Below are 25,117 nucleotides of genomic sequence, written 5' to 3' on the forward strand. Positions count from 1 at the left end.
TGCATATATGGTATGCTATCAATGTCGCATTTGCTCCACACTACGAGCTGTGCGGGCCTCGTATGTTCCTTTAGCTTCTATTCATACCATCAGGCCCTCACCCTTCTGCGCAGCATGATAGGTTTCTGCGACCGTGAACATGGCGTCAGCTTTAAAGGCAATGCAGCACCGTAGTCGGGGCCATCGGACTCTTTCTCCTTCCCCTTTCCCAGTTCTCTCCCTCTTACTCCCCAACCCGAACAGCAGACCCTTCATCCATGGTTTCTGCCTGGGATATCTACGCAGAGCAGCTTGTTACATTAGGATATGGCCATCCTCTCTGGGTTCCGGAGCCGTGCGTCGAGTCTGGGGAGATCTGCATAGGTGATGTTGGATATCTCCGTGCGGGCGGCTTCCGTTTCATCTTCAGTTCTATGAAGGAACAAGATAATCCCAGGAATACTCGCGTAGGCGTTCCTCAAGGCTTTCAACCCTTCAGGCCGCCAGGGCACCAACTAGTGTGCCGCCCAAACGAGATCATGCAAGGACAGCTGCACAGCGCGAACCTACGCTTGACAACATTGTCAGGAGGAGTCTCTGTCGAGTACGTTACTTCATCAGTGAGATTGCCTGTCGCTCACGTGCAATGCAGTGCTCCGGCGACATCTGGGAACGCGATTCTTCGATATCACTGTAGCGACAGCTCTGGCGCCATACTCCTGTTGAAGCGCGCTGGTCATTACGAGCTCTTGGACTGCCGGCTCCACATTAAGACATACATGCTAGAACACTTCTCTCGCTGGCACGAATTTGCTAACGGCGATCTGGGGATAGGTCTCCAAGAAAAGGAGATCCTGTTTGTGTCCGGTTTCATCAAGACAACGGAATGGGCTGCGGCGGCGGTTCGCAGTGGGGGTTCAAACGGCGAATTGTCAATCTCTGGAGGATTCCTACCACTTGCTTCAGAATCGGGCGAGTTTTCGGTGTCAATGACACGCTGTGACTCCCCTGCTGTCTTTTACCGTTCTGGGCCAACCCGATCTGAGACAGAGCGCTTGACTAGCGAGAACGTAGCGGCCTCCGATCAGTGTATCTTTCTTCACTACTACAAGATGAAGAGTAGGATCATATGGCCTACGATCCGTGCCGCAGCCGGCCCACACAACCTACCGCCTGTCTCCGAGGACCCAGAGCACGACATCATCGACAATTTGGGTCTCGAAGACATTGAAAGTACTCATGACAATCCCGATGTATGTATAAGTTTTGCATTAACCAGTCGAGTTTGTCAATCATCGACTTTTCAGAAATTCGATCCTGTCGGATGCCTGTTGGATTACATCCTTGAGGTCTGAATGCCGCGATTCGTATCAAATTGTCTCATACCGACTCAATTGTCTCAGCATTCCGAAGCTAGGGTCGCTTTTGCATCTAGCCAAGACGCTGTTGAGATACTCAAAGTACGTAACATTATTACTCGCGAGACCACTATGACAAGTCAACCTGTATCGCAGCGCTATCCTATCTTCTCCGATCTGAAGGTTATGCTGCAGCAACGCAAGCCCGATATCCTGGTCGATAGCCAAGGAGGTATGCAACGTTGCCAGTCTCGTAACCATTGCGATTCTGACAGCCTTGCAAGTGGGGGTGTTGAGCATCATGTACTCTGCGTGTGAATCGTGGGGCCCCAAGATCACAGCACATTGCTCGAATGTTGCTAGGTTCAACCTTGCGAACAGTCTGGGCTTCTCCCCCTCGTGCGCGTACACGTGCCCTCTGGATAACTTTGGCAGCCTTGTCGGAAAGACCATTCGTGCGGAACGACGGCTGAGACAAGCGAGTGAAGCATCTCAGACAGATCATTCTCAGTCAGTCTAACTAGTCTGGCACTGCAGGTTATGCGATGGAAAGCTATGTGTGTACCTACTCTAATGGACTTGGCGCTTGGGTTGCGGCCGCTCCCCCTCTTCTGGTTCTTGACTCCGCCAGAAGCCTACCGCTTGTTCGAAGTGTGAGTCTATACTATCTTCGCATCGAACGCGCACTGAGTTTTGTCAAGTTTCTTCGCAAAGGTCAATGTATGTCACGTCGTTTACACCTTAGCGCACCTCTTTCGTCCCTGCTAACCCAAGTACAGAATCACTATAACGTGTTGGATAAAACGTTGCACACTGTTCCGTATACAATTATGAAGAGTCCCACCTTGTTCATCATAGGTAAGCATGCGCACCTCCTGTGCGTGACAGATGCTGATTGTATTCGAAGTGTGTACGATTGCCGCGAGATACGATGTCGACTCGGCTCGTCTGCTACCCCACATTGTCTGCGAAGCCAAGCGAAGCGCTCAGTATGCAATGCTGCATGAGGCCCCATCTCTGGAACTAGTCCAAGCATATGTTCTAATGGCGATGTACGATACAGAATTGGGCGCCCGTGGTGTCGACAAAAGTCCCTATTTGAGGTTGGCGACTCGGTATGAGATTCTCAACACGCACTTAAACACCGCACTCGTCTCATTTCTTCCTACAGCACTTTGAAGACGCTTGGTCATTCGTCATCGGTCAGAAGACACAACATGTATCGATCCGACCTTGCCAGGTTGCGGCTCTTGTGCTACATCATGGAGCATCCCATGGTCACTGGACTCACTGAAGGGCCGCAACCGCATATCAAGTTGCATGATAGGTACTAGGTGCAGCTGCGCATAATGTTTCTCTGCCAACTTTAAAGCGGGATTTGTTCAGCTTCCTTGGAAGGGCCTGCCCAGAGAATATTCCGCTGAAGGTTCCGGTAAGGCAACTCTAAGTTCACACTTGGAGTACTTTGACAGTATATCCTAGTCCGACATCACGATCGGAGCATATCTTCAGATCCTACAAATCACAGCGCGCTATCAGGACACAGCGAGCGCTGACTTGTCCCAGCGAAATACACAGTGCAAGGTGTGTTTTGATGCGTCGTAACTACTATCATGCCAACGACAACCACTTTATCTACAACCAATCTAAATTGAGTAGGACACAGAGGTTATTGTGAGGGTCCTTCGCACATATGAGGATGAGGTGATACGCTGCACAGACGAGTGGACACGACAAGTGGTTCCAGACACAGCCCCGGGGAAGGATATGAGTAAGTTGCATAACCTCGGTGCGTCAGCGAGGTGAAGTTTCTCATTTTGCTCGAGACCCATGTTCCGTTTTCCATACAAACCTGGTTGACTTGTAAGTCTATACCGTCACCGTGATCTCGACTGCCGCGCTCACGTCTCATTGTCGCCCAGCCTTGGAAGTTATGCGACCATGGCTTTCTGTTCCACGCTTTTGCTGCGAGTGTCGCCGTGCTCAGAAGCCAGTGCCTACCTATATGGCAAGGTATTTCCTCTTTTCTTACAAGTGAATTTTCACGCGCGCTGACTACTATCAGGCCTTCCACTATGCGAAGCTGGTCGTGATCGCAATGGTCGATACGTTGATTCCCTGTGGTATTATGCAATCCTCGCCAGAGCGTATGTACTGCGCGCACTATACGTCATGTTTGTACGCTGATGCCACTCAAACAGTCACGTTTCTGCATGCCTCGGCAGCTGCGAAATTTCTGACCCAGGTGAGGCTCTCGACGGATTTGCAGTTGAAAGTGGATTGAGCTAACGTCAACATCTAGTCAGCTTCGGCCTACTCGATAACGCAGCAGCTCGAGATCAAGACCCTTCTCTATCAGCTTTCTCGCAGTTACTCCTCGCCTGATGCGACTATTGACCACATCCACGCACCTGCACGCCATGCAGCGCATATAAACCGTCTCATTGACGACTTGGGCCCTTAGCTACAGCACACTTCTATAGCTCCCCACGGTCTGCGTGCAGGACCTGACAAATCGCTGGAATGTTCACAAAAGGACCACGGTACTAAACAGTAGAACACCATTTTGCGTCGAGCATCGTTTTCTGTATCTGGGACACCCAATTCGGGATGGACGAGATGAGGCTTGGGGTCTGCTTGGTACGCCCGGGTTCGATGAGTACGTTCAGATAGAACTTCTGTATTACGAACGGACAGCTTGGACGAACATCGTTTGCAGCATTTGAATGACAGACATACCATCGACCGTCTCGGAGAAGTCCATATTCGCTTCGCAGGACCTAGAGGAGCGGGCGAAGGTGCGTCCTCATGAAGCGATTCAAGAGGGGCAGCGGCAGCGGGATTTGTTCGCGAAGGCACCAAAGCAATATCGCTGCTCCCCGACCGACCCCGACCTGAACACAGCTCCACAGACTCATGTCACGTGTCGTGCCAAGGTACAAAACCCAATCTCCTCGAGCAGCCTCTGACAGACGTCTGGACTCTGCCGCACGCGTTCATTCCTGCCCATCAGCATGTCTTCATATCTCCAACAACTAGATCACCTCGCAAACCGTATTGCACAATACAACGACCCTAGAAAACACGACCCATACCTCGACCTGCTCAAAGAGGTCGCTGCCGTCGTTCGCGAAGCAGACACGCGCGGAGCACCCAACCTCACCGAGATAGTCGAAAAGGCGGGAGCGATCTACGACAGCGCGATCAATTGGGCGTACGGCGATGGTGACTTTGACTTCCTGCCGTCGTACGCGCATACACCGGACGCCCCGCCCATCAAGGACCCCCTCCATCGTTTTGGCTTTGGTGCGTGGCGCAGATATACCCGTACGTCTTCTCACACCAATCTCGTGTACACTTTATCAGGCGCAGGTCCCGCCATCGAGCTCCTGAGGATCATTGACAGCATGCGAGTGAACGGTGCAGGTGAAGTACCTAGCTCATGACCACACATGATCCAAGCGTATACAACGCGCCGTCTGACAACCACCGCTCACTAGGCCCCTTGTCTGCAACCCAGCGTGAAGAGTTCGTTCCTCCCCCATGGACTAAGTCACAACCCCCTCACCCCAAGTCCACCCGCCTCTCGCGCTTCCGCGATAACGTGAGGCCCTCAGCCACAGACGCGACTCCACTCGCGCGCACGATCTACCAAGCGCGCTGTGAGGTCGCCTCATACAGCATCCCGTGCCCCGTCAACGCAGCAATCGCATCCGACTCTTCCGTCCTCGCCATTGCAGGCAAAGGCGGCTGGAAGAATCGCGACCCCGTCCTCTCGCTCTACCTCCTCGACGAAGGCAGCGCTGAGCAAGGGGGCGGGCCTGCCGGTGCGCGCTCGTCTCAGAGCCTAGACTGGCGCTGCATGAACATCGACCCTGGCCTGTCCGAGGTCGCTTACCAGATCGCACTGGACACCCCACGCAAGCTCGCCCTCGTCGCTGACTCGCACCGCATCAAGTCCTTTTGCTGGGGCCAGTCCGGGGGCGTTGAGTTTGAGGGCTGGAGCCCCACACAGGGCAACAACGTCCACACGCTCGACAGCGACCGGTACCGCGGCCCCCTCGCTGTCCTGCCGAACGGCCGCGTCGTGCGCGCCGGCAAGGGTGGGTTCGCGCTCTGGAACATCGACGAGCTCCCGACGCACAAGGGCGGGAGGCGTGTAGGGAGGGGCAAGTACTCCGACGACTCGTGGCGCGACAACGACAACGGGGAGATCGAGCGGTCCACTGGGACCACCCCAACCACGACCGTCAAGTTCGCGGGAGCAGGGGACGAGACCTTCGCCCCGGACAGCTGGCACCTGCACGACCCGAGCGGGCATATGCTCGTCGGGGAGAACGGGCGGAACTCCGCGGGGCGGTACGGGTGCTACGCGATTGACCTGGAGCAGGGCGGCAGGAAGGTGGCACGGTACTTGGGGCATGGGGGGAATGCCATCGAGGGGTTCTCGACGAGCGCAGGGGACGCGAACGTCTTTGCGACTGCGGGCGCGGATGGGTATGCGCGGCTGTATGACGTACGCCATCCGCTCCCGGTGATCACGATTGACTCGGGCAAGCTGAGCGAGTTCTGCACCTCGGTTCAGCTCGTCTACCCAGATGGCATCCCGAGTACGTCCTTTATCCACGTATTTCATTTCATTTGCTCGGGTCCGCATATATGCTGACGCCGCACTTGCAGCGCTCTTCACCGGGGGCGACAAGTCACAGAGCGTCCGATGCTGGGACATCCGTGCGCAGGCGGTCGTGTACGAGCTCAGCACAGGAAATAACAGCGTGTGCACGCTCAGCTGGGACGCGAAGCGTGACGTCCTCTACGCCACTACGGAATGCGACTACATGGACCGCCTAGGTTCCACCCACGGATACCGGCATGCACGCATTCCGCGCTGGGCGCAGCTATGCCCGGAAGACCATGAGCGTGAAAACGACGGCTTGGAAGAAGAGGATGTCGACATGGAAGATGACGAGGAGTACGATGGCGATGAGTACGACAGCATGGAGGACGACGATGACGAGAATAACTGGCCGAAGGACGCGTATCACAACGAGACGTTCTTTGGGTACGCGTACGATGCGGGTGAGCATGTCTTGCGTGAGTGTCTTTTGGACTTTATTACGATTGAGACCGCTGATAGTTGCGGGATCATAGTGCGCTATGCGTTCAAGGAGGATCCGGACCTGCAGGAGCTCCCGGAGTATGGCCAGGCTTCTCTGGATGACGACGATGGCTACTGGTAGAGCCATAGCCGAGGTGATATATCAGCTATTCTTCCCGAAGGTCTTGTCGACTTATGACTTCTTTGAATGATTCGTCTTTCGGTTTCGCTAGCGTCATGAACATCCTGTTCATTGGTAACCCGAGACCATCGGGTCAACGTGGAGCCCAAGGCTACTACAGATTGACAAAAGGGAAAGCCATATGATACAATGCTCTGCGTCCTATGATATCAAAGTCAGCTACCAAAAACTAGAACGACGTGATAGCTGCATCAACACAGCATAGCTTAACGAACGTACCTCGGTATCTCACGTGGATCGACGCATCGTCAAGGCGCACCGCTCTCGGCTCTCCACCATCTAATACTGCCTTATCATACATACCAAGCGTACTATCGGGATAACAATCATAAGCAATGGGTTGTTCATAGGACTTCGTGCTATGGTGTCGGGTCCGTGGGGGATGGGTTGGGATACATCCGCTTCAGATGGCGATATTTGCGAAGAGAGTATAAGGCGAGAGTTTCTGAAGGAACGAGGATACGGAATAGTGTACAGATAAAATAGCTGAACAGGACGCACCATTGCGAATGTACTCTCCCATCTTAATAGCTTTCTCGATCTCCTCTGGATCGGTCAAGTTGCGGTTCTCTGTCCCACCCCAGGAGTCGCGTTCATACACGGTATAGCAACGCTATGAAGGGTAAGCAGAGACTTACTCTCAAAAAGTCCACGCAGCTTCTTGTGGAAGTTGTACCTGAAAGACGGCCAATTTAAGTCCTGTAAGTTTGCCTGCTCGCGTGAGACCAAAGACATACGCAGGATCAGGATAGTCGCGGCCAAGACGGTGTAGCTCCTTGTACAGCGCGATGACTCTTAGGCGAGTCTCTCTGGCTGCAGCCATGGCCGAGGATACATGCGGTGCCGGCTTCAAGGAAGGAAGAGAGAGGCGTGAAAAGTAGTTCAAGCAGATACTATGTACTTAGGGTCGCGGAACGGACAACGGCGGCGGGGGCACGTGCAGGGAGAGTTGCCCGATCCGTTCGGAATGGGCTGATGCATTCCAGCGCCGCTCTCTTCCGCCGCCCGCTCTCAGCTAGCTCGGACTCAACATACCCACATCCGCCGCTGTGCTGACACGCCCCTCCTTTGTTTGAGCAGCCATGACCGCCGATACCGAGAAAATATACGAAGCCAGCCCGCCTCCGGACATCCCGTTCGATCCTGCCGCCCTCCCGTCGAATCTTCAGCTTACGGACGTGCAGCAGAAGCTGTTCGATGACGTTCTCAAGTACTTCGACAAGGAAGACTACGTTCTTCCCGATGTGGAGAACGGGACTCTTACGGAGGAGGAGAAGTTCTGGTTGGTGCGTTCGCCAGGGCACTGACTATACTGGAACCGCTGACATGGTGACATATTCAATTTCAAGAGCGCTGAATGCTTGCTGAGGTATGGAAGCTGTGGCGGACGCCTCGAGTCGATTCTCACAGCCTATCGCCCAGGTTCCTTCGTGCCGTTAAGTGGGCCAGTGCTCAGGCAGCAATCAAGCGGCTCGAGGGTACGCTAAAGTGGAGGCGGGAGTTCGGTGTCTACGATGTGATTACCGCATCGCACGTAGAACCTGAGGTATGTTCTCCCGTACTTGCATTCATACCAGGTTCCGATATCTGTCTGTCTCAAGGCATTGACGGGCAAAATGGTGCTCTGGGGTTACGACACCGACAATCGGCCGGCCCTCTACCTCCGCCCCAGCAGGCAGAACACCGAGGAGAGCATCCGCCAAGTGCACTTCGTCGTCTGGGCGCTAGAACGTCTAACAGAGTTGATGGGCCCAGGTGTCGAGTACGTCTCTGAACGCATCGCGTTCACGCTCAGCCTACTCATATCTGTGTACCCGCGCAGGACATTAGCCTTAATGGTGAACTTTGCCGACCGCGCAAAGAACCCCTCTTTGACTCAATCCCGCCTCGTCCTCAACATCCTCCAGACACACTGTGCGTCCGCCAAGGCCCTAAATTCTCTTCACGACTAATTTGGGCTCACCCATTGCTCAGACCCGGAGCGCCTCGGTCGCGCCCTCGTCACCAACGTCCCCTTCCTCGTCAACGCCTTCTTCAAGTTCATCACACCCTTCATCGACCCCCTCACGCGCCCCAAGCTCCGCTTCAACCCCGACTGCACCGGAGAGGGCCTCTTTGCCCCCGGGCAGCTCCTCGCCGAGTGGGAGGGGGGCCAGGCGGACTTCGAATACGTTCACGAGCGGTACTGGGAGCCTCTAGTCAGGTTATGTGCGGAGCGGAGGGAGAAGATGTGGGTGGCGTGGAGGGAGCTGGGCGCCAAGGTTGGCGTTAGGGAGTGGGATGTGAAGTGTAAAGCCGAGTTGGAGGCGAAGGCGAAGGAGGGAGAGGAGGGGACGAAGGCGACGGTGGGCACGCCGATAACGGACGTAGCGGCCGAGGAGAATGAGGCTGAGACGCAAAACGGGGAAGCGGCTGCCGCGGTTGCTCTCTGAACGTTGGGTCTCGAGGTGCGCGATCATGTGTCTTTTTGGTTTATTCGAAGCCTACTGGGCTTCCTAGATGTGAGCTAGATGACGCGGGCACACCTCTTGCTGAATAGACGTATCTTAGATGTTAGTCTAGTCTTGATGATTATGTGTCGAGCCTACATTCTTTCTGGACGTTCGTTCTCGGGCGTATGACGATGGTTCTCGACTATGCCTCATTATATTCTGGGCGGTCAACGTCCCACTCACGGGCTAATGATGTTAATATGTGGTGAGTCGTTCCCGTGCTCTGTTGCCCACTTGACAGAACTGAAGCAGTTGTACCAGTTCCACGAACAGCGTAGTATTGCCGACTTCCTCTGTGCCATATCTCTGCGCTGCTGGCCTATTACATTCTCATGTCCGTGTCTCAGACTCGAACGGCGCTGTCGCCACAGCGCTTCGCGTGCGCGTCGACCTGAGCGGGGAACGTGAGCTGTCCCTCCGGGAGGTTTCGTTCGGCACTTGTATCAGAGCATCTCTGTAGCGATCTGCAGCGACTACGTTCGATTCCGTGAACGATAAGTACCATCGTCATAGACGATACGGCATACATTTAATTGCAGGGAGAGCCTCTGCACAAAGACAACTAGGTGGAAGGAGGCTCACGGAACCTCCTCACTGACTCCGAGGATGTAAACTAGAACGAATTCTATACCGTGGTGAGCAGAGCTAAGATACATGTTTATGGGAATACGTACCTATACCGTGGTGAGCAGAGCTAAAGAGCACGGTATAGGTCGTCGGCTATATAAGTGTATGCGTACGTAATATGTGAAGTGTGCCGAGTAAGACCAGGACGAGGAGTGGGTCTTACACTAGGACAGCAATTGACAAGGTTTCTATTCATATCTATAGTGCTTGAGCTGATATGTTACTGATGAGCTGTAGATGACGCATATAGCCAGCAAACCCGACATACATATACGACACAATCATTCCGTGCCAACAACCGTTTGTCTGGCACGCTCCAATAATGCCGGGACCGTCTCTTCACAGGGACCGTAGAAGACGAAATCCGCTTTGTCATCGCCTTGCGAAGGCGCCAAGTTGAACACGGCGACCGTGCCGCCGTTCTTTTTGACGGTCGTGGCGTATGTCGCTGCGGGGTGGACCTGCGAAGGGATGGAGTCAGAAGGAAGGACCGTAACGGAACGAGCGAGCGACGTACAAGAGAGCTTGTCCCGACAACAAGGAGCACGTCCACTTTCGTGAGAATGCGCGTAATCTCGCCCTGGCCCTCGGGTATCTCCCCGAACCACACAATACCGGGGCGAAGCAGCCCGCCACAACGCCCGTACCTGTTCATTCATCAGCTCAACCCCACGGGATAGATACGATGAATGCTGTACCTGTTCGACCCCGACCATTCCGGCCCCCCGCATCGTGGAAGTTGCTCCACGGCGATGAGCTCCTCGCCATTCTTTGCCCTTTCGATCACAGCCTGATCGTTGAAGATGGGTGCCAAAGGCGTCTCCGCGGTCGTCTTCACGCACTTGCACTGCGTACACGTAAAGCGATAGCACGACCCGTGCATCTCGACGAGACGTGCATGCACCTCGTTGCGCTCGTCAGCATCGAGTTGATCCTCGGGGGAGGAGGCTTTGTCCAGCGTCTCGTCGAGTGCTCGCCGACATAGCCCGTCGAAGTTCTGCGTAACGTATAGTGGCGGCTTGTCTTTCTGTACGAGATTGGGGAAGATTTGAGCGCGGATGGACGGGAGAGACAGCGATGCCAGCGCGTAATGTGCAGCGTTCGGCTTAGCCTCCATGCACCTGGATTGTGATAGATCAGCACGTCGACTCCTGAAGCCAACGGAATGATACGCGCTGATCGCGTTTGGGGTGATAATAAGCCCAGACACGGCCGGGATTGTCTTGGAAAGCTTGGAGAGAGGCGACTTCCATGGGATTCTGCAATCAGATAACTGAGTAACGGGTGCAGCGCACATAACATAGCATTGGAAAGTCGGACAGTTGTGAGCCACTGCCCGTTTGTTCCACGGTAGGTGGTGATCCCAGACGCCGCGCTCAGGCCGGCTCCGGTGAGAATACCGGGGCATTTGCTGGATTTTAGGATGATGCAGAATGCATCCAAGTCATTTGACGGTTGAGTGACAGCCACTTTGTTCGGGACTTCGGACATGGTGTCATGCACTATCAGGAGAGGGAGAAAGAGAGAAAGCGAAACCAGCTTTACAAAACGATAGACCTTTGCACGACTTTGTACACACACAGCCGGACCTCGAAATGGGCGGCCCGAAGCAGGGTTCAACGTTCAGCGTGACATCCGAAGTCCGAGTCCAGGCTGAGCTCGGCATGGCCTCATCCGATAATCGAAAGGGTACGGCTAACGTGCTGGATTACCTCGGGGGTTGAACTCCATGGTCTGATGGTGTGCGTAAATAGCTGTGTAGGGGCTTATCGTTTTGTGTAACGTTTATAGCATGCGCGCGCATAGTCACTTGAGGCTTCCCTCGTAAGTAGGTTGGCCCGGCGCACAGCCACTTATCAACAAGAACAAACTCCTGCAAGGATGGCCCCCCCGGGCCGTCGCTAGCTCTGTTGCATTTGCCACGAATCCTAATATTCGTTATCGTTACCGTCTCCTCACCTCCACCGTCCACCCTTGCATAGTGATGGTTATTGAGAACATTAGTAGTACCATTGAGCGGACACAGTAAGCAAACCCTCATCTTTACTTACGGTATATTCATTCTTCGCAGCTCCGTCGACAGTCTATCCGACGAGGAACTGTACCGCTTGATCGACAGCGTCCGTCGTGATCGTGCACAACTCGTTGGTTACATGCCATCCATGGACGGATCCCTCTATTATCCAGTATGGTGCATCGCACCGGACGCTATCGTCAAGCTATCGGAAGGACCCAGCGAAGCGTACACGATGCAGCTCGTGCGCAACAACACCTCGATCCCCGTTCCCACCGTCCGTCGCGTCCTTCCGCACCACAAAGCATCCGGGGACTACTACTGGATTATCATGGACTACATCGACGGAAGCACCCTTTTCGAACTCTGGGACACGCTCACTGAGGAGCGCAAGCGCAGCATTATCGACGCCCTAGCGGGCTATGTGCGAGAACTCCGTAGTATCCGCCTCCCAAACCCGCCAATCCCTGGTCCCCTGCATCCTGACGGCATTCCTGTCAAATGCAGGGGCTCTTTCTTCAGCGAAGACCAAGCTGGACCTTTCGGTTCCTACCAGGAGATGGCTGACTGGTTCGATCGCCAGCGCTCCCGCGTCAGGATATACAACCACATGGGGTTCGGGGGGGTGATATCATGTCCCAAGTTCGACGCCACCCATCCACTCGTTCTCTGCCACATGGACATACACCCCCGAAACATTCTGGTTGACAAAAATGGGACCCCGTGGCTCATCGACTGGGGTGTCGCTGGGGTGTACCCACCATGGTTCGAGTACGCGGCCATTGCAGTGTCAGTCGAGGCTGACTATCGGTTACGCAAAGTGCCCGCTTGGAAGGACCTTGCTGCAAATGCGGCAGCTGTTGCTGGTGATTATTCACGGTACTATGACGACTACTTATTCATTCTATTTTGTTATACGAATGGAATCAACTTCGATGAGAAGGCCCAAGAAATGGATTTTCCTGATGACTATTTCGAGAAGTTGGGCATCACTGTGGAGTAGCTGTTACCTTAGCCTTTGAATACTAGTTTACGCCGTCACCTAACTTTCCTGACTCCAACTACCCACAACATGTCCCCTGTACGCTTGCCTCGTAAACTCCCAAACTTTCGAGTACCTATGGACAATCGCAGATCTTCGGAGCTAACTGTGAGAGCCTGGCCATATCACACCCACTGTCGATGGATGGGGCGATTTCAAAATGTCTTCTGTAAATGGCATAGTCCGTCATCGATCCCTCGAGCCCGTATAGAGGACATGGAGTGATGTTCTGAGATGTTCCGAGCGGCGTACTTAGTCTTCGGATGTGTATTGGAAACAGCGCCCTGGTCCTAGGATGTACACGGTTGCGATGCGGACCGCCCCGCAAAAACACATACTAGGTTATGGCAGGAGCCCGTAGCGTTTCAGAAGCATGGAGAAGATGTGTACCGTGTTGTGCCAGCAGCTAGACTCAGATGCCCGTGGGAGGGACACCCTTGTCCTAGGATACTCTATTGGTTCATGTCACACATCATGCCACGAGCGGCCTCGCGAAAATCAACCCAGGGAACAGAAACGTTTGGGGCCTAGAATGAAAAATTACTGTTTCCGAGTCACGGAGAAGCGAGCGGTGTATGGGCGGCGCCCTGAACGATCCTGAGCGGCATCTCACTCTGAGTCAGAGGGCACGGATACGGAAAAGGTGCCCTTGTCGTAGAACTTCTTACTCAATCTGTGATGAAATATCCACCGCTCGGACTTCTTGCTGGAAGATCATCAATCCCGTGTATCCGGATTAGGCTGCCATGAACGGGCGACTAGAGTCACTCCAAGCGGCCAGTCTCTTTCCGTTGTCGGCGACCGCAGAGAAAGCGTCACTACGAGATGGTCTCTTTCCGTTGTAGGAAACCGCAGAGAAAGCTGCGCACTTGCGAGCCCACTCGAGTATTTTAGAGCACTCCAATCCGACCAACTCATCCTGTACCCACCTGCCCATTCCCTCTTCACACACTCTCCTATTCACAGGCGACTTTTCTATTACCGTACCTACTGCAATGGCTACTGCTGAGCAACTTCAAGCACAGTTGGCTGCCCGCAGGGCTCGTCAACCTACCTGGATGACAGGTGCGCACTTACGCGTTTATTGTCACACAGACCAAGAAATGATTTCCGTACAGAGGAAGGACGATAACCTGTCCGACAAGAGCTACGACCCGAAACACGGCTCCATGCCTGTTCTTTTCGTTCGCATTCTCGTCAATATGATACTAGGTGGGCGTGCCAGTGGCGAGACTTCCACCCAGTCGGTCCCGATGGCGCACTTCCGCATCCTCTTGGTGCTCGATGACAGCTCGAACAGCCCGTTGTCCATCGGGCTCAACTCCGTTGGCCTCGTGACCACGACTGGTCTGACCAGAATGCATGTCATTTCGCGCAACTGGACGCATTCGGCTGGTACCACTCGGGTCCTGGCCGAGCAAGATGTCCACTTCATCCCGGGGCATGCACTGCCCACCGTCGATACCGTTCTCAATCTCCTTGTCGGCAACAAACGCCACCACTACATGCTCCACGCTTCTGGTAGCGGCTGCCGCTACTGGACCAAGGTGGTTCTCCAGGACCTCATACGTGCCGGGTACATGGCTCCTGGGTCTGACAGCATAGTCGCCACCATCAAGGACGAAATCGCCAAGGCGAACCCCCAGATCCTGATGTTAGCGGACGCTGAGGGGACATTCTTCTAGGAGGAGCCATGTAAGGAAACTACCTTCCCCTCTACTTTCTTCATGTTGACGAATTTGTCGTTGTAGCCCATCACCATGCTCCATGCGCAGTGTGGTCTTGATTGCGATTTGGTGAAGTCGACGTTGTCTGATTGTCAGTAGTAGAGCGCTTTCAAAGGGGCAGAGAAGGACGTACGTAGGGGCGTGTCAGAAAGGTCTTGCATAGATGTCCGGATTTTGAATCGATTCGTCTGGCGTAACGAATGGCGTTAGTCCCGAGTCCATATTCCGTTGGAATCCATCCTCAAAGCCGCCTTTGTTCTATGCCGTCTGGTTTCGCCGTCCCAGGCTGAGGTCCTCACTATCTACGTAAGACATCATGAGGCATATAGTGACGACAAAGTCGAGCGAAAAGGGTCAGCAGACTAGGCCTCTCCGTCTGCAACAACAGTAATTAGCTGCACTGTGGGGAGCATCATGATTTGTCGCGGACGCACATAGGTGTATAGCGGCGAAAAGACGTCTAGTCCCTAGTAGGGCAACATCAAGAGCCTCAGAGATGAAAACGAAACGCTACTGTCAGTATTATAGACGAAGTAGCCCTCACAGAGGATGACATCCTGGCTGTCACTGAAAACGAGTTCTATGATAAACGAGTGTGGGGACAAAATTAAACAAGCAGTGTGATCGGCGAATCCACAGTCCTTACGACAACCTTGCCCCGCTTCTCCAGATCCGAGATTGCCACCTTGTCCTTGCCCCATGAAACGCCCCCCACTGTAGCTCTTCCATCGGGTCTACTACGCTCCGCATCGATTCGGCGTATGCGTTCGCATGCCAAGCAGTGCCACGCCGCAGCAGCCTCTTCTGCCCTCACGATGATCTTCGTGAGAGGATTCGGGTCCTGCTCTTCATTCTCATCGTCACCGTCGCGCTGTGCTGTATGGGCGCCGTCGCGCTGTGCCGCATCGTCACCGTCGCCCTGTTCACCATGGTTATCATCGTCCTGTTTCTCATCGTCATCGTCTCCCTGTTCCTCATCGTCACCGTCACCCTGTTCCTCATCGTTACTGTCGCCCTGTTCCTCATCGTCACCATCGCCCTGTTCCTCGGCGTTCGGGGCGCCCGCGATGCCGAAAACGATCTGTGGTCTGAAGACGGTCGGCGCGTGCATCTCGAGGTCGACCATCCCTTCGAAGTTCTCGTGCAGCTGCACCGTCACGCGCGACGGTAGGACTGGGTCCAGGTCCCATTCGAGGTCCCAATATTCCGGTTTCCAGCTGTGGCACCCGAAGTCAGAGATCCAGTCGCCGTCGGGGTCCGCGATCTCGGCAGATACGTTGAGAACAGAGTTAACAGGCGAGGCGATAAAGGTAAGGTTGATGGAGGCGTGTCCGGTATTTGCGACGACGTCGAACTTGCTGTGCGTTGTGTTTGTGGTGGTGGAGTGCAGCGCGATCTCGCTGAAGACAGGTCTACGTCCACGGGGGGCAGGCGGGAAAGGGCACGTTAGATCACGATCGCAAAGTTTTATGACAAAAAGGGAGAAAGAGCTGTTTGGAACTCACCCGGTCGATGTGGATATGTTGAGAGTTGTGGCTGCCGCCGCTGACGAGTTGTCGTATTGTAGGAGGGCTGTGATATTAACGAGACCCTCTTCTGATCGGGCAAGCAATGCGGACGAGGCATTGTACATTCCGCTGATATCACCGTATACCGACTGTAACGTTATGTTGTCTCCAGAGACGGACTGCAGCAGGATACCCGCACGTCAGGGTATCGATGATTCAGAATGTGAGAGAAAGTCTAGGATGATGGTTGACATACCTCCGAGTGGATCTGTGCCAACACTGTGGAGATATTGAGTTTGCTAAAGTGTACCGAGGACGGCGTGTCGAGGTGATGATCGTAGAGCGGCAAATCGGTATGCAACTCGTTGATCCTGAGTGGCAAGCCAGAGCCAGCAAATGAACGAGGCAGACGAAGATGGATGTCGACGTGTAATGGTTCGCTCGGTCTGTTGTCGGCTGAGCCGCCGGCCGTATCTTCCGGGTTTGGAGTCTTTGCAGAAGTGAGATGCTGGTGTTCGTGTGAGTATCAAGGCGACTGACCTGTATACCCAGCCTCCATGTGTCCTCGACGTCTTTCCTCCTGCGGCGCAGGCGACACACATGTACATCCCTGGCTGCTCCTGGTTGCGAGTAGGAAGCGGTGACCTCGACAATCGCCTGGGTGCCTGGCTCTGCCGTTTGTGATATCCGGAAAGTGCCATCACATCCGGCGCCGTCGTCCATGCTGACGAACGAGAGGGTTTCTGAGGCAACAGGAACCTTCAGAGATGCACGTGCCCGATAAGTTGGAGGGTTGTTGTCCTGCCATGAGTACGGGAGCATGGACAGCTTCACGTCCTCTGCGCACAGCCAGGACTCCCGTTCCAGTTCCAGCGATTGCTGTTGTGGCTCCTAAATACTGTCATAAGGAGCAAGATACGACGATGCTCGTGCTAGAAGAACATACGGCTCGAATGCCATCCGGACGTATTCGGGGCCAGAATTGTAGGCCAGCCAGAGAAAGGAGTGTCGCGGCAACGAAAATAAACGACCAGACGAGCCATCCTGCTATGGTCGACTCTTGCTCTGCCCTGCTTTCATCATTATCAGGAGCGTGCTGCCGCGGCACGAGCCCCGACTCGTCGATGTGAGACTCTTCTGACGACTGAGCGGGGCCCAAGAGCGGCGGCGACTCTGCTTCCTTGAACTCAGACTCGGAGGGACCGCCCATCCTAAGGAAAGCTTAGCAAGGCCAAGGCAAGCAAAGGACAAGGAGGGGGGAGGGGGAGAGTTTTTGGTTGACAACCTTTATTGCGTACTAGCCATCACTGGCATGCACTTGGCAGATCAATCAGGCTTCGTCCGTAAGTAAGTACAAGGCGGATGCCGGCGTTACATTGAGGCACGTGGACGTGACATGAATCCTCATTAGGCGTCCGTGACTGTGTCTTGTGTTCGGATTCAAGTTATCTTCCGAGACGAGGTCAGTAGTATCTCTCCGAGTTAGACCGTATGCATTGCAGTCAGTCCAAGGTGAACACACGTACTACTGCTCGCTCTATCAAGCGTCGAAGATTACTCAGCGTTACCTCTAGGAGTCGTCCAGACTTAAACTGGTGATAATCGATCATCGTGGGATTTGGGCATGTCAGGCTCAGAGGACAATGCTTTGTCATATTCTGCATTATCCGAAAGCGGGGAATGGGCTGCCAGTATATCTTCAAGAAGTCGAAGTTCGGCTAGCACTCTGGTCAGTACTACTAGGTACCTTCCCCACGGCATCACAGCAGTTCCCACAGCGCACTCTTTGTAGAGTATCGATCTCCTTCCCGTCCAGAATGACTGGCAGAATACCCATCTTCATTACCGGGGTGACAGGTATGGACTCCGACATGACCAAGCCACACCTTATTCACCTCCTTTGCAGGTTACATCGGAGGCACCCTTCTGAATCGCCTTTTGAACCATCCTGATGCCAATACCTTTGACATCACCGCTCTTGTGCGCAACTCCGAGAAAGCTCGGATTCTCGAGTCCAAGTTCGGCGTGAAGACTTTGATCGCATCTCACGCGGAACACGATAGGATCGAAGAGGCTGTAGCAGCAAATCACGTCATCCTTCATATCGTATGGAAGCTCTGTCGCTCCCCTTGGCGTCTAGTTGACTACGATCTTCCAGGCTGACTCCGATGATGAGCCTCTGAACAAAGCCATATTGAGGGGCCTCAAGAGAAGACACGACACAACCGGAGATCTGCCGATTCTCATTCACACTGTAAGAAACCAATGTCTTTACCTTCGGAACCAGCGCTCACGGGATCTGCTCAGTCGGGAACGGGTCTTCTCACCGACAATGCGCGGGGCGAATATGCGACAGAGACCATCTATAGCGACCTCAACATCGAGCAAATCAAGTCCATTCCTCCAACAGCATTCCACCGCAACGTCGACCTGCTCGTCATTGGTGCTGATGAGGAAGGATACGCGCGAACGCACATCGTTCTTCCCTCGACCGTATACGGCATCGCAGCGCACCCGCTCGTCGAAGCGGGCATCTCCAACCCGTACTCTATGCAGATTCCTCTCCTCATCCGCTCTTCTCTCGCGCGCAAGCGCGCGGGCGTCATCGGCAAGGGTCTATCCCTGTGGCCAAGTGTGCATATCGACGACAGTGAGTGATATCTTACATTCATGACGATAACAGGATTATCAAGAGGGACCCTGTTCACAGTCGCAGACATGTACATCGTCCTCCTCGACAGCATTCTCCACCACCCCGACACGACCGGGCACGGCTGGGAAGGTCTCTACTTTGGCGAGTCTGGCGAGCACCGCTGGCTCGACATCAGTCTCGCGATCGGGCGTGCTATGTACGAGCTCGGGCTCGCGGACAGCCCCGACCCAACGCCCTTCTCGCACGAGGAGATCCTCAAGTACTTCGGGAACGAGTGGTTCGGGTACTACCATGGGACGAATTCGCGTGCTCGAGCGGACCGGGCACGGGCCCTCGGGTGGAAGCCGACGCACTCGACGGAGGACATGCTGGCGAGTATCAAGCCGGAGCTCGAGGTGTATGCCAAGAAGCAGTAGAAGTTCCTGACGGATGGGTCGTTTTGGGATGTAACCATGCCTTCTCATCTGTGTCTGCGTGCCTGAGGTTCCTCCTAACACACGCCGCCGCAGATCAGTCACTGGATCGCTGGATACGTCCCTGCGCCACAATCGATTCTAAGGCCCGATCGCTAGCATTGAATGCGAGCCAAAGTTAGGTCCTTTCGTGCACGTGAAATGGACCTAATTCGGCTTTCCTTTGTGTAAACCTCACCCCCATGGTAGACCACTCGTAGTCTTCCCGTATATTTGACATACTTATGACTCTGTCTCACAACGACGTCAACAATACATGATCTTGAGAACGGCTCCCTCACTCCGAAAAGCGAGCACACAACCATCCACTTGTCTGTTGTGGAAGGATACTAACTGATAGCATATGTCGCAAATGAGAACTGCTGAACCTCGCCGTAAACCACAACAGGATCATGCCACAGTCCACTTGGACTTAAATTTGATCGAGACTCTCGCCCTACCAACGCCGTTGAGCTTGAAGACCAGCAACATACAGATTGGCTCCCGTACTAAAAGAATCATGAAGTCTAAAAGTATATGAGCGGCAATGGGGTTAACTTGAAGCTGCCGGAGCTACGCAAAGTAAAAACGATTCCGACACGGGGAATCGAACCCCGGGCTATCGCGTGAGAGGCGATAATGTTAGCCACTACACCATATCGGATACGACATTTTGGTTTGCTCTCCAAACCAATGTTAATCGTCGATAATCAACGGTGAACACCTCTTGGCCAGCTTGAAGCAATTGTGCCTTCTCAGAAATCCTGCTACGAACGCAAGGTATAAAATCTCCATGATTTATTACATGGCGCACATCACTACAATCGTACAGCACCCAATGCATGAAGTCCGTCCGTCTATGTCGCGCTACAACACTTACCGCCTAGTAATCGCCGAACCTTACAGCCGCCCCGTCAGCGAAAGCACACAGGAAGCGAAGCGCACCAAGAGAGAGACGCTCACCTATCGGGCATGAGGACCGGCGCGAGCAGGCTCCAAATGTATAGTAGCATGCAGAGCCAGCTCGACACGACGCGCATCCACATCGCGACCTCGGAGCGGCCGATGGTGACGTCCTGAGAGTGATCCGGATTGGAGTCTTCCTTGACGACATTCCTGCATCACGGAGTCGCATTGCAGGTAAGCACAGAGCACATATCTTGACGATAAATAGAAGGACATACCAGTCGGTGAGGAGCATCGCGACGTACATCGCACCGATGGCGAAAATGACGTGGAACCATGCGTACTGCGAGGCGTTAGTATGAGGGCGGAACAAACACGAATGTGCCGACGTACGTTGTAGCGGGTCCCGGTGCGCTCGTCATCTCGAGCGTCCCCTGAGGTCTCGTCCTCGTCCTCGTCCTGCCATTCTTCTTCAAGCGCCGACGCGGGGATCGCACTACGACACGGGTCAGCTCACGATAACACACCCCTCTCGACGACAGCAAGTACCCACCCAGCTTCGACCGCAGCAAGGAGTGCTTGGTACCTAGGGTGCTCCGTCCTCCCCGGTTGAGTATTGATGACAACTCCCATCTCCGAGTGGTGCTCGATATCCGTCGGAAGCGAGATCGAGCCCTTCTTATCCGTCCCGACCAGCGCCCGGCTCTGCGTCGCCGCTCTGCTCGTCGAGTACGCAATTGCGAGGAACGTGAACACCGCGCCCAAGAACATTGTCGTGTACTGCGTCCCGCTCCCCCGCCTGAGCGGGTTGCACATGTTGTGGTCGTGGTTCCCAACGGCGGACATGATCAGGTACGTGCAGTAGGCGGCGACCATGCTCGACTGCGCGAGCCCCGACCGCGGGTTGTACTCCTGTACCGTTGGATGGACGCACATGATCGTGATGACGATGCACAACGCGAGATTGAAGGAGATGAAGAAGCGGTTGAGCGTGCAGCCAGATCCAGCAAAGAAGGTATAGAGGACACCGGTGATGGCGATCGAAGCGGCGTACATGCCTGCAGTGGAGCCAATGAGGATCCACTGCCAGAGGTTCGAGTTGGAGTTCTCCCAGTTCTCAAGGCACGTCTCGGACCAGGAGTGTGCGAAGTCGACGAGGAGGACGAGGCCGAGGAGGATGAAGATTGACGCGCCGATCATGGCGACGTAGTTGCCCCAGAACATGAAGAACCCATTGGGTATGAAGAAGGAAATGACGACGAGGACGAGCCAGAGGAGAACCTTCGGACCCCACCAGCTGCGGTCCTCGTGAGCTTTGCGGGGTCGCCTAATGCTACGAGACACTCACCCATTCTGGATTGCCGCACGTTTGTCCTTCGTATCTTGGACTCCAATAAGAGACACGCTCAACAGTGCATGGAATAGAGCGAGAGCGAAGCAGATTCTGTGTACCTAAAGGCGAGGGGTTTGAGTTGATTGGCGATATGTACGGCACAAGCCACGCCGGTCCTCAGTAGAGCATCTCCCTTTCCGCCCTGTAAAGGTGTGATAAGACGCCCTTGCCCAGCGAAGAGGGGCCAGAACCTGATGCTTGGCTCACTGAACGCGGTATATGGCGCGTTAGGCATTGCGCGCAGCTCGCTCCTGCGACGCACACGAGTGCCCACTTTGAATGCTTCGCAATCCGCAGCAGCCACTCCGCACCAATGCTAGGGGATGGCACGCATAAACCCGGAATGCCCATGAAACGAAGGACATGTAGCAATATGCGGGGCAAAGACGAAGGAGTACTCTGGCACATGTACTCGGTCGGACGAACAAAATTCTTGCAAGGCCGGCGCGACTTCGCGGTGACTGTGGATCGAGGGACGTACCGCGAGAACGCCATAGCACTTGTCTCCCTCACAGTCCATCTTCAGATATCCATAACTCATCTTCTCCAACTGCTCGAAGATGAGCGGCGACTTCATGAGCCATGCCAACATGGAGTTCAGGCAGAAAATGAACTATGTGTGATGTCTGAGCTCCTCGCACCATGATCATCATGAGAGTGTCACTCACCGCAAAGCCAACACGGGTGGCGATTGAGGAATTGCAATTACATGACTTACAAAACATCGAGGCTGCAGAGAGCCAGTCCGATGAGTTTCATACTCCATCCCCAAGAGCGGCTACGACTCACCTGCTGTGGAGGTGAAGCAGAAGGCCAGCCCCGCAAGACATGAGGAACCGACCGTCCCGAATACACCCGCTAAGGGCAACGAGAATAGTATACCCATCGTGTGGGCTAGAAAGCAAGAGGTACGGAGCAAAGAGCAGTGGACTGACCCGCCTCAGCCGATGACCCCGCCTCGTTCGGACAAGAATGTATGACATAAGCATCGGGCGCTTTTCAGCTGTGCAGCGCCTGTTCTGAGCTGCGAAATTTATCTTCGTTGCCTAAGCTCCCCTGGGAAATGCTCGAGAGGATCGTCACCGGGAATGTCGGGCATTGTCAACGACGGATCGTTTCCGCCACTTGCCCTCACTTTGCCCTAGTCTCCCCCCGACAAGTTAATCTTGATGATCCCCCGTACACATCAATCTCCGTAACTGGCGAGACACGTCTTTGCTCTGTGCGATTACAACGTCGTACCTTCGTGTCTTCAGGCCCGCGACATTTGAAGCTCCAGACCAATTTGCGCTTCCCCCATTGCTCTACATCCTGTATGATCTCTCTGTCCACCCGGGCTCAGTCACCCTCGATTCTCATGTTAGCTACTGAGCCCCGTCTAACTGTGTTGCATCATACACCACTTACATTCTGGCCTTCGATGCTGCGAAATCCCTGGTTTGCGGAGTATGCGCTTCCCTAGGTAGTTCGTGGATTTAGTGACAAATGATAACGAGATCTGCGGTTTTGGAGGACTATACACTGAGTGCTGCTATTTTGATCAGACTGATGAGATTTGTTAGGCCCCGAATGTGAATCTGATTCACGTTCCACCTAATGTCAGCAACTGCTGCCGAGCATTTACCACCGAGGTTGAAACCATAGAAACATGAAGCACCAGAAAATACGGTGGAATTCACACGCGATTTCTAGTACACAATCACGCTTCAACGACCAGTCCATTCCTGATTCTGAAACAAGCCCAAGTCTTTGAACGCTGGGAGGTGGTGCAAAAGTCATCGGGCTACACACTGACACACACGGGGGAACGTATAACTTACGGTAATTCTTGACCGCAATACTTCTGCTGTGTGCAACGTCGACTCGTCTCCTGCTCTGCTCTCGCCAGAGGCGTCCGGGTCCCGTCGCGATAGCCAGAGCGTTGCGTCGGTCAAGAAGGTGAACGACGGCCCCAACGTAGGCTTCCGTCTCATCTCGAACACCGCCTCCGAATTCCTGGACTCAGGATTTCGCGGCTCTAGTCTTGTTGATGAGTTTATAACCTGCGCCCATTCAACTGACATGCGAAATGAGCGTGGACATAATCGACGTACGATCACAGTGAGGGGAGACAGCTCTGCCAAAGCACGTAGTTGGCGCATGAAGGTCGTCATGACGGCATGACCTAATGCCAAAACCAAAAGTCAATGCTTTGGACACTGAAAGTCTGGCTAGAGGTATACCTTGGGATGACGTCGCGCTCAACATGGGACCCAGAAGAGACGCGATAGTGTCTATGATGACGAGACGAGGTACTTTGTATCCCTCGTTGTGTGCAGTGGATATGGACTGACGAAGGGATTCGAGGACTCCATGCACGGCTTCAATGTCAAATGCAAGCGAGACTTGTAGTCGTTGAAGTGCCGTGGCAGAGTACTAGGATAAGAGCGTGAAAAACTCTGAGATGTGAAGCGCATATAGCTGAACGTACAGGGCCTTCCATACGTGGAATGATGGTGGACACGCGTTCTGCAGAGAATTCTCCGCTGCTATCTATCCAGAGTACTGTAGAATCATCAACAAAGGATAAATGCCGGATTGCCATATGAAGAGCCAATGCCTGGTGATTGTGAGCAAACTTTGCGTCAGCGTCAGTATTTGGTACATACCGTTTTTCCAGAGCCTGTATCGCCGGAGAACTCGATCACACGAGGAGGTCCGAACCCGCCAAGAAGATTGTCAAGTTCTGGGAGCTCCAAGAGCACGCCATCGTCGAGGACTTCCTCTGTCAACTTGGTTTCTAGTTGGAAAGCTTTATCCGCATAGACGGGAACGGCGGCAGCTAGTTGGGCCACTTGCGCGACTATCTCATTGAAGGTCTTCAGGCCGATGCCGTGTCCAGGGGCGAGTTTGGCGAAAACGTCCATGGGTTCGCCGGCCAGCAGGAGGTCGGAGTCTGTTTTAACACCGACCGAGCATAGCGCTTGCACCACCTCAGTATCTAGCGGTGGTACGCAGTTCTGAAGGCGCATAATGCCGTCTGGTTAGGGCCAAAGCCAGGCTACATGGCCGTAAGACAGAACAGACCCTTCGCCACCGGGCCCGAACTCGCATGATTGCACAGCCACTGCAGTCGGATTTATTCGGCCTCCGCGGGCGCTCCTCTGACCCCAATGACACTACACTACCAACGACTCTAGGAGTCGTCTCAGCGACTAGTGGCATTGAGGTGAGTTCAAACGACATATGATGCTCACATTTGCCTGTACGCATCTGGGTCGTTTTCTGTCGGATTATGCAATCAGCTTTCGGGGGAAGTATGCGTGGCCAAATGCGACAAGCATGAGGTGCGTCCGGGTTTGATTTCAAGATCACGGTGAGGTATGTATGATATGACCGTTATTGGAGCATCATCTCAACGTTGCCAGCATCAACTCCGTAATATCGGTGTGCGCAACAAATTCGCATCAGCGACTGAGTGAGCGTCTCGGTACCGGCCATTCGCACCCCTCCTGGTGTTGAACTGACAGCGAAAACTCACAACTCCAGTCATTCTGGAATCTCGCATGTGGCGAAGTATGGATCGTCTGCGAGCGCGTGCCAGCCCGGCTATTACGGATCATCCGGCTCGCGTTCTACGTAAATATAAAATGCGGGCTAGTGGTTCTGTTTCCCTGCCGAGCATCC

The 25,117-nt window shown here is 54.1% G+C and overlaps 12 protein-coding genes and 1 non-coding gene across 13 annotated transcripts; 7 read left to right on the forward strand and 6 right to left on the reverse strand.

The window, feature by feature from the left end:
- Positions 1-257: 257 nt before the first annotated feature.
- Positions 258-1,334, forward strand: DICSQDRAFT_66726 (uncharacterized protein; the record flags this gene model as incomplete). Its single annotated transcript, XM_007368559.1, has 2 exons — positions 258-583; positions 632-1,334. The coding sequence occupies 2 exons, from the start codon at positions 258-260 to the stop codon at positions 1,332-1,334; spliced, it is 1,029 nt and encodes a 342-aa protein (XP_007368621.1).
- A 1,944-nt stretch (positions 1,335-3,278) lies between these two features.
- On the forward strand, positions 3,279-3,801 carry DICSQDRAFT_172796 (uncharacterized protein; the record flags this gene model as incomplete). The annotated part of the gene is made up of 4 exons (XM_007368560.1): positions 3,279-3,350; positions 3,403-3,484; positions 3,539-3,582; positions 3,640-3,801. The coding sequence occupies 4 exons, from the start codon at positions 3,279-3,281 to the stop codon at positions 3,799-3,801; spliced, it is 360 nt and encodes a 119-aa protein (XP_007368622.1).
- A 550-nt stretch (positions 3,802-4,351) lies between these two features.
- Positions 4,352-6,577, forward strand: DICSQDRAFT_172797 (uncharacterized protein; the record flags this gene model as incomplete). The annotated part of the gene is made up of 5 exons (XM_007368561.1): positions 4,352-4,643; positions 4,704-4,763; positions 4,838-5,947; positions 6,018-6,431; positions 6,489-6,577. The coding sequence occupies 5 exons, from the start codon at positions 4,352-4,354 to the stop codon at positions 6,575-6,577; spliced, it is 1,965 nt and encodes a 654-aa protein (XP_007368623.1).
- A 419-nt stretch (positions 6,578-6,996) lies between these two features.
- DICSQDRAFT_148974 (uncharacterized protein) lies at positions 6,997-7,460 on the reverse strand (the record flags this gene model as incomplete). The annotated part of the gene is made up of 4 exons (XM_007368562.1): positions 6,997-7,082; positions 7,139-7,207; positions 7,276-7,313; positions 7,375-7,460. 4 exons carry the CDS (start codon positions 7,458-7,460, stop codon positions 6,997-6,999), a joined length of 279 nt encoding a protein of 92 aa, XP_007368624.1.
- Positions 7,461-7,658: 198 nt separating this feature from the next.
- On the forward strand, positions 7,659-9,218 carry DICSQDRAFT_109921 (CRAL/TRIO domain-containing protein). Its single transcript, XM_007368563.1, has 6 exons — positions 7,659-7,923; positions 7,987-8,006; positions 8,060-8,183; positions 8,239-8,399; positions 8,460-8,551; positions 8,612-9,218. The coding sequence occupies exons 1-6, from the start codon at positions 7,720-7,722 to the stop codon at positions 9,067-9,069; spliced, it is 1,059 nt and encodes a 352-aa protein (XP_007368625.1). The 5' UTR covers positions 7,659-7,719; the 3' UTR covers positions 9,070-9,218.
- Positions 9,219-9,763: 545 nt separating this feature from the next.
- On the reverse strand, positions 9,764-11,264 carry DICSQDRAFT_139237 (sirtuin). Its single transcript, XM_007368564.1, has 5 exons — positions 11,077-11,264; positions 10,933-11,015; positions 10,455-10,877; positions 10,274-10,403; positions 9,764-10,217 (listed from the first exon to the last, which is right to left on the reverse strand). Exons 1-5 carry the CDS (start codon positions 11,245-11,247, stop codon positions 10,038-10,040), a joined length of 987 nt encoding a protein of 328 aa, XP_007368626.1. The 5' UTR covers positions 11,248-11,264; the 3' UTR covers positions 9,764-10,037.
- Positions 11,265-11,694: 430 nt separating this feature from the next.
- Positions 11,695-12,934, forward strand: DICSQDRAFT_90421 (kinase-like protein). The gene is made up of 2 exons (XM_007368565.1): positions 11,695-11,781; positions 11,828-12,934. Exons 1-2 carry the CDS (start codon positions 11,741-11,743, stop codon positions 12,771-12,773), a joined length of 987 nt encoding a protein of 328 aa, XP_007368627.1. The 5' UTR covers positions 11,695-11,740; the 3' UTR covers positions 12,774-12,934.
- Positions 12,935-13,747: 813 nt separating this feature from the next.
- Positions 13,748-14,579, forward strand: DICSQDRAFT_182430 (uncharacterized protein). Its single transcript, XM_007368566.1, has 3 exons — positions 13,748-13,877; positions 13,931-14,507; positions 14,564-14,579. Exon 2 carries the CDS (start codon positions 13,982-13,984, stop codon positions 14,495-14,497), a length of 516 nt encoding a protein of 171 aa, XP_007368628.1. The 5' UTR covers positions 13,748-13,877; positions 13,931-13,981; the 3' UTR covers positions 14,498-14,507; positions 14,564-14,579.
- A 527-nt stretch (positions 14,580-15,106) lies between these two features.
- Positions 15,107-17,343, reverse strand: DICSQDRAFT_139241 (uncharacterized protein). The gene is made up of 5 exons (XM_007368567.1): positions 16,994-17,343; positions 16,588-16,938; positions 16,304-16,537; positions 16,045-16,226; positions 15,107-15,951 (listed from the first exon to the last, which is right to left on the reverse strand). Exons 1-5 carry the CDS (start codon positions 17,255-17,257, stop codon positions 15,147-15,149), a joined length of 1,836 nt encoding a protein of 611 aa, XP_007368629.1. The 5' UTR covers positions 17,258-17,343; the 3' UTR covers positions 15,107-15,146.
- Positions 17,344-17,815: 472 nt separating this feature from the next.
- On the forward strand, positions 17,816-19,116 carry DICSQDRAFT_162826 (NAD(P)-binding protein; the record flags this gene model as incomplete). Its single annotated transcript, XM_007368568.1, has 5 exons — positions 17,816-17,904; positions 17,954-18,153; positions 18,206-18,301; positions 18,355-18,697; positions 18,731-19,116. The coding sequence occupies exons 1-5, from the start codon at positions 17,865-17,867 to the stop codon at positions 19,114-19,116; spliced, it is 1,065 nt and encodes a 354-aa protein (XP_007368630.1). The 5' UTR covers positions 17,816-17,864.
- A 628-nt stretch (positions 19,117-19,744) lies between these two features.
- On the reverse strand, positions 19,745-19,816 carry DICSQDRAFT_t148. Its single transcript has one exon. It is a non-coding gene; the product is annotated as a tRNA-Glu (tRNA).
- A 65-nt stretch (positions 19,817-19,881) lies between these two features.
- Positions 19,882-22,357, reverse strand: DICSQDRAFT_109934 (TMS membrane protein/tumor differentially expressed protein). Its single transcript, XM_007368569.1, has 9 exons — positions 22,241-22,357; positions 22,120-22,181; positions 21,933-22,064; positions 21,407-21,510; positions 20,612-21,355; positions 20,452-20,554; positions 20,337-20,401; positions 20,116-20,268; positions 19,882-20,051 (listed from the first exon to the last, which is right to left on the reverse strand). The coding sequence occupies exons 1-9, from the start codon at positions 22,335-22,337 to the stop codon at positions 20,036-20,038; spliced, it is 1,476 nt and encodes a 491-aa protein (XP_007368631.1). The 5' UTR covers positions 22,338-22,357; the 3' UTR covers positions 19,882-20,035.
- Positions 22,358-22,965: 608 nt separating this feature from the next.
- On the reverse strand, positions 22,966-24,490 carry DICSQDRAFT_109935 (P-loop containing nucleoside triphosphate hydrolase protein). Its single transcript, XM_007368570.1, has 6 exons — positions 24,100-24,490; positions 23,922-24,050; positions 23,674-23,866; positions 23,545-23,615; positions 23,272-23,493; positions 22,966-23,207 (listed from the first exon to the last, which is right to left on the reverse strand). Exons 1-6 carry the CDS (start codon positions 24,460-24,462, stop codon positions 23,151-23,153), a joined length of 1,035 nt encoding a protein of 344 aa, XP_007368632.1. The 5' UTR covers positions 24,463-24,490; the 3' UTR covers positions 22,966-23,150.
- Between the last annotated feature and the right edge of the window lie 627 nt (positions 24,491-25,117).

The sequence above is a fragment of the Dichomitus squalens genome (assembly GCF_000275845.1).
Source record: "Dichomitus squalens LYAD-421 SS1 unplaced genomic scaffold DICSQscaffold_37, whole genome shotgun sequence".
Classification (NCBI taxonomy): domain Eukaryota; kingdom Fungi; phylum Basidiomycota; class Agaricomycetes; order Polyporales; family Polyporaceae; genus Dichomitus; species Dichomitus squalens.